Genomic DNA, 14,948 nt, shown 5'->3' with positions numbered 1-14,948 from the left:
ATTGAAAGATTTCCCCTCTATTAGTTTCCAATGTCAACCCAAAATGTGGGATTTTCTTTTACGTTCACTTTCAGGATAATAGTAAACAGGACTAATAGAGAAGGTGCATCTCCCTAAAAGGAAAAACACAGACAGCAACAAAAACTGACAAGTGTTCTAATCCCTCCCCCCTCTATTCAAAACTAAAACAAAAAGTTTTGGGTTTGGTTATACTTCAAGAAGTTATTACCTAGATTGTTTCATTCTACTGGCAAATGCTTTTTGTAGTGTCTGCCATGCTTATATAAATTTTCACATAAAATACTAATTATCTTAATGTACTTTAATTGCAGCTTGTCCAGAGGTCGAATCAGCAGTACATTCCATCTAGATGACTACTCCTTGGAGTTCCTGGGGATCCCACCTACACTTTCACCAGCCAAGGAACAATCCTTTGAAGTCTGGCTTGTAGTGTTTGGTGTTGTGGCCGGATTTCTAGTTATAGCTTTGGTTGTCCTACTTTTCCTTGGCTATAAAGATAAGAAGAAGTAAGTTCTTAATTCATTCACAATCCCAGATTCACCCAAACTGTCCTGTTACCTTAAAGCAACATTTGCTGTAATTTTGAACATAGACCGACATTAATCGTGTTGTTAGGAGAGCTATGGTAATGAATGTGCACTGAATCCAGTCCCAGTATCATAGACTTGCAAGAATTCAACAAAGATTTGCAAACATTGTAAGACTCAACATGCGTACACTAGATAAAAAAATAAACCTGCCTGGTTTTTTTTGCAGTGCAATCCAAGGCAAAAAATTATATTCCTTATTATATGTGTTACACTGAAGGCTAGGGGCAATTGTTTTATTAATGCATGAGCCCTGGCATGTCATTCAAAATGAATAGCAATGAAATGCACACCTCTGTGACCAAGCCCTGGTGGGCAAGGTGAAACACATCAGGGGCATGGCTGGAGCAGTGCTGGCTGAAGCCATACAATCTAATATACTTCATCTGCACTGGGTCGGTCTGAGCTATGTCCTATATTACACAATGAAATGTGCATACACATCATGCTGTGATACTATATGTGCATTATAACACACATAAACACGCACACTAATGTGTGCATGCACTAGTGTGATGGGATCCTCTGAATGAATGTGGCTGATGGATCAGTCACTATAAATGCAATTGCAGTTTTGCTGAAAAAAATAATCCTCACTAGGTGAACTATTGACTTTAAAGGGATTTTTGCAAATTGTTTGCAAATTCTTAAACTGATTTCAGAATGGGAGGGTCAAACTTCATTATACACACCTCATGCAGTATCACTGTTGTAAAGAGTCTGCACCCCTTTAGAAGCAATGAACCAGAGAGAGTAGGTCACCAAAATTGAAACTCCAATTGCAAGGGATGCCTGTATCTCAGTGCAGACTTCTGAATAAAGCAGTACGTCAGTTTTGAAACCTCCTACCAGATTTTGATATTGTTTTTTAAAGATTTGTAATGCTTGACAGTATTTCACTAGCTATGTTAGGTGCGGCTCGGCATGGCATGTAATTACTAAGTCTGTGATATACAAGCACCCTCATGTTAAAGACAAAACATGGAATATAGGGAGCTTCTGTCCAATGGATCCTGTGCCAGTGTGAATGGAGCCTTAGAAGGAGTGAGGGCAGGGGATTTAGAAGCTAAAAACACTGTCACCCCCAGCAGCTCTTCTGTGAGTAGAAACAACTCTGGCTAGCAAGAAAAGAGTTAGGGAAGGCGCTTCCAAGTGCAATACTACACAGTTTATAAAATTGAAACAATAAATTACAAGATGTAGGCGTGTGAGGGCTCATCTGGCAATCACAATCCAAGAGCAGGTTCCTGCCCCTGTGGCTCCAAGTCCCCTTGCCGACCAGCAGCGATTTGAGGGATCAATGGCCGATAAGAGGAGGATCTGTCATCCAGAGGTGGCGGTGGAACTCACGCCGCGCTTGTGGACTGCACAAACCAAAAGTGACATCAGGATGTGGGCAGTAATGTGTTTCGGAGCATGCGTACAATGCTCCTTCCTCATACCAATCTGTATGCATACCCTGAAACACATTACAGCCCACATCCGGACGTTTTTATGGTCCATGAGCGTGGCGTACATTTAACTGCCACCTTCAGATGACAGATTCTCCTACTCCTATCAGTCATCAATCTGATGCTGGTCGGCAAGGGGACTCGGAGACACAGGGCCAGGTACCTGGTCTTGGATTGTGATTGTCAGATGAGCCCATCACACACCTACAAGTGAAATTTATTGTGTTGATCGAATAAACTGTGTAATACTGGCACCCCCATTACTTTTTCCATTACTGGTTCTACTTGGAGAGCCTCCCCTAATGTGTAATTTCCATGTTTATTTTTGGCACCCAAGTATATACCTTTACAATATTGAACCTTATCTGTCACATAGTTGTCCAACCCACTATTTTATGGCCTTCCTGTTTGGTACCTTCATCAGCAAACACTGAAATTCAGCTCTTAATTACATTATATCATTAATAAACAAATTGTACAGCATTGGCCACAAGACTGAGGGCACACCATTAACAACTTTAGACCATTCAGAGTCATATATCACTACTCTCTGATCCCATTCATGTAACCAGTTTCTTATCCATGTACAAAAATGTCATCAACTCCAACAGACCATATTTTATAGATTAAACGAGCTACAGTATTAAATGCTTTGAAAGCTCTAGATAAACTACATCCCCTTTCACACAGGTGCTCCGAACGGGTCCACCTGTTTTCAGGCTGACCTGATCGGAACCTCTATTCTTATCTATGGAGCGTCGGATGTCCGCTGACACCTGCCAGCATCCAATCCTGTCTGCTAAAAACAGATGGATGGGGAGTCTGTTCCCCATCCATCCAGCAAATAGGATCGGTGGACAGTTGGATGGAAACAGACAGGCGGTCTGTTTCCATCCGACCACCCCATAAGGTCCTTTCTGCATCAGCGGAGTGGATACGGACCTGTTATCCACCTGCTCAGCGGGGATCAGCGGAGAGATCCTTTGCTGAGCAGGCAGGTCTGCTGCCGGAGTCCGCCCCATGTGAAAGGGGCCTTCCACCGCCCAGTTTTTTCATTACTTCCTCATAGAATGATACTGGGTTGGTCAGACGAGAACGGTCTTTCATAAATCCATGCTGGTTGTCAACTACCTTTCTTACAGACAAGTTTCTGTATAGACTCTATTAGCATTGCCTCACATACATACTATTGATTATACTTTTATTTTATTTTCATTTATATGAAGTTTTGCTATTCTCTACTGACATATCTTTGTATCTGAAGGCTAAAACAATCTAAAAAAGAAGAGTCTGACAACCAAGACAGAGTTTCTGAAATTCTAGTGGCAGGAACATTAGATAAAGATGCTTCAATTCCAGTCAACATTTATGAAGATGCTGGGAAACAAAATAAAGCTTATGAAGATGTAGAAGAGGAGCCACAAACAGCTTTTTAAACTATGAAGAATCCCGGAAGTTGTTCATATAATATGGCTGTCAGTTATCATCTTTACAATAGGAACTAAGAACTTCAAATGTCCTAAATGAGAACTTAAACTGAAGTGTTTCTCAAGTCAAAAGGTCTGAACAGAACCATGAGGCACATCGTGACTGATGTGCCCCTTCATCCATCACCTATGCACTTATAGTAATAAGCATCACTCACTGGAGAGTCATCTGTATTTTTCCTAGCAACCAATTAACTTTTCTCCTTCATCTTTCAACCTACCGAAACAAAAAAAGAAGTAGATGAGCTAACTGGTGCCTAGGAGATAAATACAGTTCTTCAACTAGACACTTAGTATAGGATACTATAGGATTTGACTTAAATCTGTTGCCCAGTGAATGTTGCAAAAAGATACAACTCCACTCTTCAAGAAACTTCACTCCATAGAAAAGACTATAAGCCCTCTGGTTACTTGTGTCTTTCTGTTATACTCAATTGCCAATTGTGGTAGTTTATGCAGAAGATAATTCAAATTGATTTGCACATTTCCAGTTCCAAATGAATATCAAGGGGGCTACTTTCTAAAATAAAGTAAGGTGAAGTGAACCTGTGCTTAATTCAAACACATAATCATGTAGTTGAAATTAATATTTTCTAGATTCCCTTTACATGGTTTGCTGTTTGATGACAGGCTCTTTATCTTTGTCAGGCGTATTCATACCTTAGCACCATGGTGCTTTAATAACATGCATTTTTTTCATACCCTATATAATAGGCTGCCACCCCACCAGAGAAAAGGAAAGAACAGACTTGCACCATTTTAGCAAGCGCAAGGTAAATAGATGAATGATATTGCATTATTGTGTGTTGTAGTGCCCTGCAATGCATGTGTGTTGGAGCTGCATTGCCTTAGTATGTTGGGCTACCATTCAAAATTAAGAGCACCAGAACACGCTAATGCTCACACGCTGCAGCACATCACAATGCATGGCAACACACAATCATGCAATGTGATGTACTGCATTAGGAAACGGCTACTTGTCTGTTTTTGCATCTATTCCTGTGCATTGCCAATTAAAAATTAACACAATGCACATTAAAACATGACTTAATGTGCATTTGTTAGCTCAATGTGCACAAAGCGAGAAATGTGAATGAACCATAAATCTGCCCCCCCCACCCCCTAACCTGGCCATAGCTGTAGTCATATGAGTGAGTTGGGATCACAAATAGTTAATGTTGGGTCCTCTAGATTATTTAAAAAAGTAAGTAATTCTGGAGTCCTGCTACCTCAGCAGATTGGCAACAGAACCTAAGAAATATGGCGACATTTTGTATATAATGGGAGAGCACCTCTGTTTTGAGCCTGGTTCACAATGTTTAAATTTGACGATTTACATCCATTTATTTACAGAATATGAGTGAATTTGAATTTAGAACTTAAGGCTAACATGCATTTATGGAACACAATAAAATTTGTCTTTTGATTTATTTTACAATATTTCAACTGCATTTTTTTAACAAAGTGATTGTGTGTTCAAATTCAATTCAAAATTCAAAAGATATTCCTATTTACAAAGTACAAGTATGAAATGTGCAACTGCAGACCTTTCTGGCTGGGCTCAATTAAACAGCCACCTGCACATGCCTTTTCAGCTTATCTGTGTGATCTTACATTTTCCTCTTAAAAATCAAGTCTAGCCAGTCAAAGTCTGAGTCTAAACATATGCACAAATAAGGACACTAATGAGCCCCCACACATTTTAATCTTGAACTATTGGTTTAGTAGTTCTTACTCTGAAGTATTACTTTCAGGGGTTAAAACTTCCCAGGCTTGGGAATTGTCACAGTAATTCAGTAAATACACAAATGAAAATGTTTTACATACAGATTTGAATGGTTAGTTGCGTTTTTCAATGTTTAAAATAAACCTGTACTGGGAATACAACTAGATCTCCACAGAGAAAAAAGGAAAGAGATTGAGGACCTACTGGAAAAAAATACATGATCTGGAGGCTAAACATAAGACTAACCTTGACCCAGGGGATACCAGGCAGCTGGAGACACTAAGAGTAGTACTCTCCAGATGTCTGGACAGAAGGGCAAAGAAGAAACATAGATTTTTTGCACATTGATTTAAGAACAATGGAAATAATGTGGCCGATTATTGGCCAGGCAGTTAAAAAATCAACAGGAACTCTGTCATGTTCATAATATACTAGTTAATAACAAACAGGTAGTGGATACTAAGTCTATAGCTGTGTAATTTCATAGTTTTTATACGAACCTATATGATATTCAATCAAATTCTTTGAGGGCTGAGGATGGGGGGCGGGCGGAAGAAATTAGAGAATATATTAGCGACTTTGCCCTATCAGCCCTCTCCCCCGTGATCATAGAGAAATTAGAACGGCCAATTACTATAGAGGAAATAAGTAAGGCAATAGAAAATTTGCCAATGGGGAAAAATCCAGGACCAGATGGTCTAACAAATTCATATTATAAGAAATGTATTCATATTTTGCCACATCCTCTATGTAGTTATTTGAACAAAATTCAGCTACTAATCCCCTACCTTTGGAAGCACTGTTGGCGTACATGACAGTTCTTCTGAAACTTGGGAAAGACCCACAATATTGTGCAAACTATAGACCTATCTCCCTTCTTAACTCAGACACTAAATTATTGGCAAAGATCCTAGCCACCAGATTACAGGACCATATAGTACAACTAGTCCACTTTGACCAGGTGGGTTTCACGAAGGGTCACAAAACTATAGATAATACCATTCGGGCCCTTCATTACCTTCACTGGATGCAGAATGGACCTGATAAAATACAGAGAGTAGTACTATAAATGGACACCAAAAAAGGCATTTGATAGAGTGAACTGGGTCTTCATGATGGATGTATTGAAGGGGTTAAGTCTGGGGGAGCAGATGATGGAATGGGTATCAGCATTGCATGGGGGTCCAAGAGCTAGGGTCAAGCTTAACGGTACTCTATCAGACTCTTTTGATATATACATAATGGTACCAGGTTGGGGAGTCCCTTCTCCCCATTATTGTTTGCTATCATTTTAAAACCATTTCTCTGCAGATTGAGGAAAAATAAGGGAATAGTTGGGGTAGGTATTGACTCTGGGGATCATAAACTCTCAGCATACGCTGATGACTTATTATTTTACCTTTCTAAACCCCAGGAATCTATACCTGCATTGATGTCGGAAGTTGAGTTATGATATGTTATCCAATTTTAAAATACATTTTGAGAAATCCATAGTATTACCTACCATGTACCACGAGCAATGGCCACATCTCTGCAAAATAACTTCCCTTTTATTTGGAATGCGGAATCTCTATATTACTTGGGAGTACATATTACTCTAGATGCAAAACTTTTGTATGAACTTAATTATGGCTCCTTAATGATAGAGATAATAAGGGATTTTCAAAAATGGAAAGGCCATTCCTTGACATGGTTTGGAAGAGTTAATGCTCTCAAAATGAATATAATACCTAGAATAATCTACATATTATATACCATGCCCATATCACTCCCACGGATCTTCTTCAAACAAATACTTTATATCCTTTATATGGAAAGATGGAAACCCTAGAATAGCTTATGATTTTCTAAGTAGAGGCAAAAGGGAAGGGGGAATTGGGTTACCAGACATAGCCCTGTATTATAGGGCAATGTCTCTGGTACACATTCTAAACTGGTGTCATGACTCTTCAAATAAAGTATGGGACACAGTAGAGAAAAGTAGGGCAAGTAGAAATCTAGTGGGAGCACCGTGGATACTGGCTATGTTTAGGGGATTGTGAAATTGGACATCCCCACTAACCCGGAATACCTTATGGGTGTGGGATAGAATAAATAAAACTGGTAAATATGACCCCCATACATCCCCACTGGCTCCATCAGAAGAATATCTATGGTTCCCCCCGGGAGGGGAGGGTGAAGCATTAGGCACATGGGGATCAGATGGGACTACAACATGTGCAAGATATAACCCACGAGAAATCTTATGCCCTTTATTGGAGCTGGTATCATCTCAGATGGACATGCCTATGGCTAAGTGAGATACTATCAAATGTTTGACTTTTTTAATAAGTTAGAACCTCGAGTAAGGACTTTGAGCTCTCTCACGACATTTGAGACTCTGTGTACGAAGATGTTAAAGCCTAACCATTTGCTATCACAAATGTATAAATTGGTTCTCAGTGGTCAAAACTTCACAACCCCTTACCTTCTTAAAGAGTGGGAGAGAGAACTAAGTCATTACCTCACTACAGATTAAAAAACTGATAGAATCGACATATTCTACTTCTATAAGTTCCTGTATTGAAGAAATGTCATATAACTTTATGGCCAGTTAGTATCGGATCCCAGCCCGACTAGCACAGATATATCCGACAGAGGATGAACGCTGCTGGTACATTTCTCCACATATAGTGATCTTGTCCAAAGATTAGACCATTTTGGGATGAAATAGCCCCATGGAAGATGATTATCAAACCCATAGAGTTATGAGATTTACACTTCCTGTTTCATGGAATGCCTTTATCTGTCAAATCTTATAAAAAAAAGTGTTATACCACATCTGTTGAATGCAGTCAAAATATTAATATCCAGGTATTGGAAACAGGCCACATGCCCCACTCTTTCGGAATGGAAGAGAGAATTTGATGTACTAATGGAGGCCAAAAGATAGGTGCATGAGACCAGAAACCAACAAGATAAATTTAAAAATACATGGGCAGGCTGGAAGTAATATTCCCCAGATATTGATAGGTGGTGGATGTAGGTTTTTTGTTTGTTTTTTCTTTCTCTCCTTTTATTGAAAGGTTCGATATTGCTGCATGTTCTCGTTCCTCCCAACATTTATATATATATATTACACACACAGAATCATGGTTGGTTATTGCACTTAGAGATCACAAGGGAATTTGGTGAAATTATTAAAAAGATTTCCCCCTTTTTTTTATAGATATATACATACACTCACATATATTTTAAATATATAACCACAGTTGAGTACTGCACTTAGATTCTGATTTTACACGTGGATTTTTGTTTTCTCTCAATTTTTTACTCCTGTCCCCTTCTTTTTCTCCCTTGCTTTCCCTGTTACATCTGCTACTGCTTATCCCCTTTGAGGACCTCTCCATTTGGGATTGCTCTTACAGCCATTTTTTTTTTGCTTTCTATCTGTCTGTCTTTTTTTTTTTTTAAATGATAAATGCTAATAAAAATTGATAACAGTACCTGGATCTCCACAGTACACTGCTTGATAAATTAGTAAGGTTCTTTCAGACAGAGCTTAATGCCCTCTGAAAAAGCAATCCGCTTTCAGAGAGCAGTATAGCAGTGACCGAAAAGGCATTCTGGAGATGTTACTCCCTGTCAGACTCAGAGGCCAGTAGCTATAACAGTGGAAAGGCTCACATAGAAACCAGCAGGATAAATAGACAAGCAGATTCCCTTGATGTGGACTCATATGAGGCACAGGGATTTCAGCATTAGCCGTTCTTCATCAGAGTGGAGATGTGTTTTGCTGTGTTAGTACCAGGTCGTGGTCCTCAGGATTGGCCCAACAGAAGGTGAGAAAGCTGGGGTGCAGTAGCAGATGTAGCAGGTAAGGATCAAGCAGAAGCATAGTTGGTACACAAGGCAAAGATCTTTAGAAAATGGTTGCAGATTGGGATCAAGCAGAAGTGTAGCTCAGGAACAAGTCAAAGGTAACGATTGGCAATGAAGATGGGGATGGCAGCAGGAGTGTAAGGAGCAAGATATTGGCTGGAGAAGAGCACAATAATCTGACAAACAGGAAGTGCAAAGGCATGGTTTCAATAGAAAAGTTTACGAGAGAAGCAAGGCGTTTAAGGTTCACCAGAAACAAGTAGAGAAGTGTGTCCAAGGGATCAGGCAGAGAGCTATCCAGCATCTCAGGTGGCTTGGCAAGAGGAGCTACTGCCAGATGCAGCAGAGGTCCTGGTTTCAGATCCCGCTCATGACACTGCCACCTCCTAACGCCTGTGTAAAGGTCTTATAACAAATCTACCTGAAACCTCTAGTTTCCTTTGTCAGGTGTGCACTGCTACTGTTGAAACCATCAACAACCAGAAAAAGAGTCAGAACTCAACCAGTTAACCTCAGTATATTAATGAAGTCATTTTGTCAGAGCAATGTACAAATATGCAGAGCAAGCCATAACACACCTGTGCATGTTAATTGTACAGCTCTGTCAGTCTGTAATGTTAGAATTTTTTTTGTGGGTAGCCAAGGGGAAGTAAAACTGTGTCTCCGCCAAGTGTTTTTACTGCGCCCCTCCCCCTGTCTCCCGTACAGCATATATCTGTAAACTTCCAATGTGGGAAAAAAATCTGTTGCATGAGACCACAACCAATACTTTTGACTATTCCTTTGTCTTTTGCTTGCCTTTTTGGACAGAGCTTCATCCGTTTAGGTTTTCTTTACATCAGCAATCGTAGCTCCCATATTTCTGTTCACAGGTTTCCTCTAATTTTGATAGATTAAACAGTTTTATTAAAGGACACCCTGTAATGAAAATAATACTAATCTGTTCTGCTGCCTATGCTAATTTTTTGCATCTTACACACTTCTGGGTGTGAATGCCTGTCCCCTCGCTGTACTCTGGTTCTGTCTATCAGCCTTGTAGTCATGTAGGAGCCAGAGTATGAAACGACAGTGCACTCCAACACACCAAGAAGTGTGACAGACGCAGGAAATTTTTCAGGCTTCGCTAATTAAAAGTGTAAAGATTGGCCAAGCAATAAGCAATTTGTAGGGTGCAAATGTTTAAATTGATTGAAGTCCTTCCACTTGTATAGTGAAGATTCAAATTAGCCTCATCCACTTTCACTTGCTGCATGTTAGTTTAAGGTTAGTAACTCCCTAAGTAGTAAAGACCTGGTTGAGATTATATTCCTGGGACCTGGTCTCTTGAGCCAGCAATAGCGGCTCACATTCTCACAGGTTTACTTTATTACAACCTTTTAGTTAGAACAAACATACACTTCACTCACCCAGTCTCTTAATTCATGTTGTAAATCCTAAACTTGTGCCCTTTTTTTCTAGTTAATTGGCTTGAGCCTTACTATTTAAAAATGTCATGCTGCTGGTCAATTTTACAATGCTGTACCATCTGTGGTCTCTAAAGCCCCCTCTTTGTCCCGTACAGACGATCAGACTTTCCACCAACAAGCTTACATCCAACATTTGCTGTCGGAAAATCAAATCGTGTGTATGGGGCATAATATTGCTGTTTAAATTAATCTGCTGCTTGTTGAGAGGTGCATTTCGATTATCTGCAACTAGATGGCTCTGTTCCCAGTTAGGGGAAAGCTGTAATTAGGTGTTAGCTTCCCTTTTAGAATAGTCCTCCCTACAGTACTGTGGGTGGGGCTGGTGCCCACATAAATACCAATGATCATAGGTGTGCGCAGCCTATTGTATTAGGGTGTAGACCCCAAAACTAAAACACACATGTGTTCAATATATATATATATATATATATATATATATATATATATATATATATGTAGCGCCGGCTTCTGAAGAGCACGCGCTATGTGTTTTTTGAAATGTAATGTTACACCTAAACTGCAGTTTGGTTTGGATTTAATTATTCCAAATTTTGACCTCAGCATCAGTCTGACTAGACTACAGGATGTTCTGCCTAGCCACAGGGGGCGCTGTCACTTCTGGCAGGTATGGAAACACAGTCTAGTTGGGTACTTTAAGGTTACTTTCTCTCGGAACCAGCCCAGTGGGAGTGTCACTCTTGCTGTGCTTTCTGGGAGAGGGTACTTAAGATGCGGATGTCACATGTTTCGGGGTTCCGGTCCAGAAGTATGTTCTGACTACATGGTCCTGGTCCTCCTGACCAGCCCCCATGACGCCTATGGCCTGGGGTGCAGTTCCACTCGACTTTATGTCTCGTGGCTGCCTAGCCTGAGGCAAGGAAACTAAAGGAAGGATTCGGAGGTGGTCCATGCTTTCTCAAGTTGTGGAGAGGCCCAGCAACTTCAAAGTTATCCAGGTGAGGACTCTTCGGGAGAAGGCCATGCAAGGGTTGGCTTCTCAAAAAGAGCCTGGTAGAGCTGAAGGACCTAAGCGAATCCAATCTCGTGGGTATCGCCAGACCAGCTGCAAGATACTGGTACCACACGAGTGTTCTACCAGTACTCAAGTTTCCTTGTTCCTGTTCTCTAACAAAGTCTGTGGCAGAGACTTGTTCCTACATGCATTCTATCATAAAGTCTGTGGCAGAGACTTGTTCCTGATTTAAGCACAGTGTTGGCTGCTAGGCCTGGTGAGAGAAGGACTATCCAATTAGGGTGAATATCCAGTTGTGAATGGCTATTCTCTGGATTTATTCAAAGTAAGAGTTCTTTCATACCGTTTTTGACACTAAAGCCCCGTACACACGAGAGGACTTATGTCCGACAGACTTCCGAAGGAGTTCCGTCGGAGTTCTGCTGGAATTCCGACGGAGTTCTGACAGACTTTTTTGTTGAGCAGACTTGGCCACACACGATCACACTAAACTCCGACGGATTCGAACGTGATGACGTACGACTGGATTCAAATAAGGAAGTTCATAGCCAGTAGCCAATAGCTGCCCTAGCGTCGGTTTTAGTCCGTCGGAGTAGCATACACACGAGCGAATTTTTCGAAGGGACCGGGTCCGGCGGAGTTCCTTCGGAAAAATTTGAAGCATGTTCCATATTCTAAAGTCCTTCGGACTTTGGCGAGTCAAAAGTCCGTTGCAGCCCACACACGATCGAATAGTCTGACGGACTCAGTCCGTCGGACTTTGGATGTTGAAAAGTCCGCTCGTGTGTACGCGGCATAAGAGTACCTGGACTTTCCACCTAAACCCTCTGATCCTATACTGAGAGACTGTTCGTTAATTACGTTTCTTGCAAATAAAAATCTCTTTAAGCGGATCTGTCGTCAGTCTCTATAGTTTCTGGGCATCTACCACAGGAAACCCCTAGACGCAAACGAGGTGCAGAAGATAACGGTAAGCCCAGTAGAACCAGCCACTCCTTCCGGGGTAAGTGCTACATATATATATATATATATATATGTGTATATATATATATATATATATATATATATATATATATATATATATATATATATATATATATATATATGTGTGTATATATATATATATATATGTGTATATATATATATATGTGTATATATATATATATATATATATATATATATGAACATACACACACACACACACACACACACTCTAAATAAATGTAAAACGTTTAAAATGTAGTAGGGTATTGGGCACTGTCAGTAGAGCAGTGGACGTGCCAGCTGGGCAGTGGATGGTGTCAGTAGTTTTTTATTTTATTTTTTTGTATTTTTTTGTATTTCTTTTCCATTCTATTTATATATTTTTATTTTATTTTTTTAGGAGCTTTTGTGAAATATGAGCAGGGAGAATCTGCTCACCACTGGGTGATTAGGGTGTGCCCAGGCACACTCCATGTGCACGCCTATGCCAGTGATGGGTGGAGCCCAAGGTAGACAGAGCATGGGAGACAGATACCCTAGAGCTGCTAAAATGTGTGCCTCTGCACCCCTCCACAGAACCCTGTCCCCAAGCCATAGTACCCTGCACCCCTCTACAGAACCCTGCCCCCAGCCCATAGTAGCCTGCACACCTCTACAGGACCCTGCCCCAACCCATAGTACCCTTCACCCCTCCACAGACCCCTGCCCCCCATCCATAGTACCCTGCACCCCTCTACAGAACCATGCAGCCCTCACTATACACCCTGCACCCAACCCATAGTACCCTGCACCCTCAACAGAACCCTGCACCCAACCCATAGTACCCTGCACCCCTCTACAGAACCCTGCACCCTTCACTTTACACCCTCACTATTGGCTGGCAAGTGACACTGCATCTGATGGCAGGCTGTGGGTGGCAAGTGGCACACAGCATCTGGTGGAAGGGTATGGGTGGCAAGTGGCACACTGCATCTAGTGGCAGGCTATAGGTATAAGTGGTGGGACACTACATCCGGTGGCAGGCTACAGGTGGCAAGCGACAAACTGCATTGGATGGCAAGTGACACACTGCATCTGGCAGCAGACAACGTGGCAAGTGACAAGTGACAAGCTGCATCTGGGGGCAGGCAACGGTGGCATGCTGTATCTGGTGGCAAGTAGGGATGAGCTTGGTGTTCGACTCGAATGCATGTTCGATTCGAACATCGGCCGTTCGTCTGTTCAGCGAATTCAGAACTTTGTGAACCGTTCGCACCAAATTCGTGTGGCACTACGGCCCACAATGCACTACGCCATCGCAGTGCATTGCTGGCTCATGATTGGCCAAGCATGCACTGTGACCCCGCATGCTTGGCCAATCACAGCGCCGGCAGGGAGGAGAGTCATAATTGGCCACAGACAGGATGCCTGTGGCCAATTATAGCTCAGGGGGTTTAGTACACGCCCCACACTATATAAGGCCGCCAGCGCGGCGGCCCTGTGTAGTGTGTTCCGGCGTGCAGGGAAAGAGCAAGACAGTGTGGGTGTTGTGTACCTCCAGCACAGTATACACCTGTATCTACCCTGTTTTGCTGGTGTTCTCTAATAAAGGCATCTGCAGGAGTTAGTGGGTGTTGTGTGCCTCCAGCACAGCACAGTATACACCTGTATCTACCCTTTATTGCTGGTGTTCTCTAATACAGGCATCTGCAGGAGTTAAAGTGGGTGTTGTGTGCCTCCAGCACAGTATACACCTGAAGATACCCCTTATTGCTGGTGTTGTCTGTTGCATATCTTGCACATTAAAATTAGCACTTTTGATTTCAAACGTTTGAGTCCCATAGACTTTAATAGGGTTCTAAAGTTCGTACAAATTTTTGGTCCGTTCGAAGGTTCTGGGGCGAACCGAACCAGGGAGTGTTCGGCTCATCCGTAGTGGCAAGTGACAAGCTTAGGGTTCCCACTGATTCTGCATTATGGTGAGTTGAACTATTTCATTATATATTACAATGTAGTAATAGAAACAATGTGATTTGATCATACTGACACCATATCAAGCATGATGTGGGGATTATTTAAGTGCTAACATCAGCCATTCACCCGACAAATCACCTGCTGCCGAATTCCCTGTCAACCTTATTTCAGCCCCTCTTTTTACCTAAAACAATGGAAAAGCGCTTCTATTCACTCTGTTGGCAACTGCCTTGACCTCATATTCTCCTACCTATGCACTCTGCATACCCTCTCAAATATTCCTTTTCCTCAATCTGATCACCACCTTATTAGTTACACTCTCTCCTTGTCTGCCTCTTCCTTGCCTTCCAAATACCAAACTATTACCTGTAGAAACCTTTGCCATCTTAACCCTTCTCTTCTTTTTTCTGCTGCAGATTGTCTCTACGACAAAATATCA

The 14,948-nt window shown here is 41.5% G+C and overlaps 1 protein-coding gene across 1 annotated transcript in view; it reads left to right on the top strand.

The window, feature by feature from the left end:
* ACE2 (angiotensin converting enzyme 2) overlaps positions 1 to 4,984 on the top strand; it is a 103,184-nt gene extending 98,200 nt beyond the window's left edge. Inside the window, exons 17-18 of the mRNA XM_077480237.1 lie at positions 333 to 527; positions 3,324 to 4,984. Of these exons, the coding sequence (XP_077336363.1) occupies positions 333 to 527; positions 3,324 to 3,495 (367 nt within the window). The 3' untranslated portion in view covers positions 3,496 to 4,984. The remainder of the gene's footprint in view (positions 1 to 332; positions 528 to 3,323) is intronic.
* The last annotated feature ends 9,964 nt before the right edge of the window (positions 4,985 to 14,948 follow it).

This window comes from Lithobates pipiens, unplaced genomic scaffold (assembly GCF_037356315.1).
Source record: "Lithobates pipiens isolate NorthernLeopardFrog02 unplaced genomic scaffold, aLitPip1_a1.2 Scaffold_16, whole genome shotgun sequence".
Taxonomy (NCBI): Eukaryota; Metazoa; Chordata; class Amphibia; order Anura; family Ranidae; genus Lithobates; species Lithobates pipiens.
Note: the sequence above shows the minus strand (reverse complement) of the source record. Positions and strands in the feature narration are given on the sequence as shown.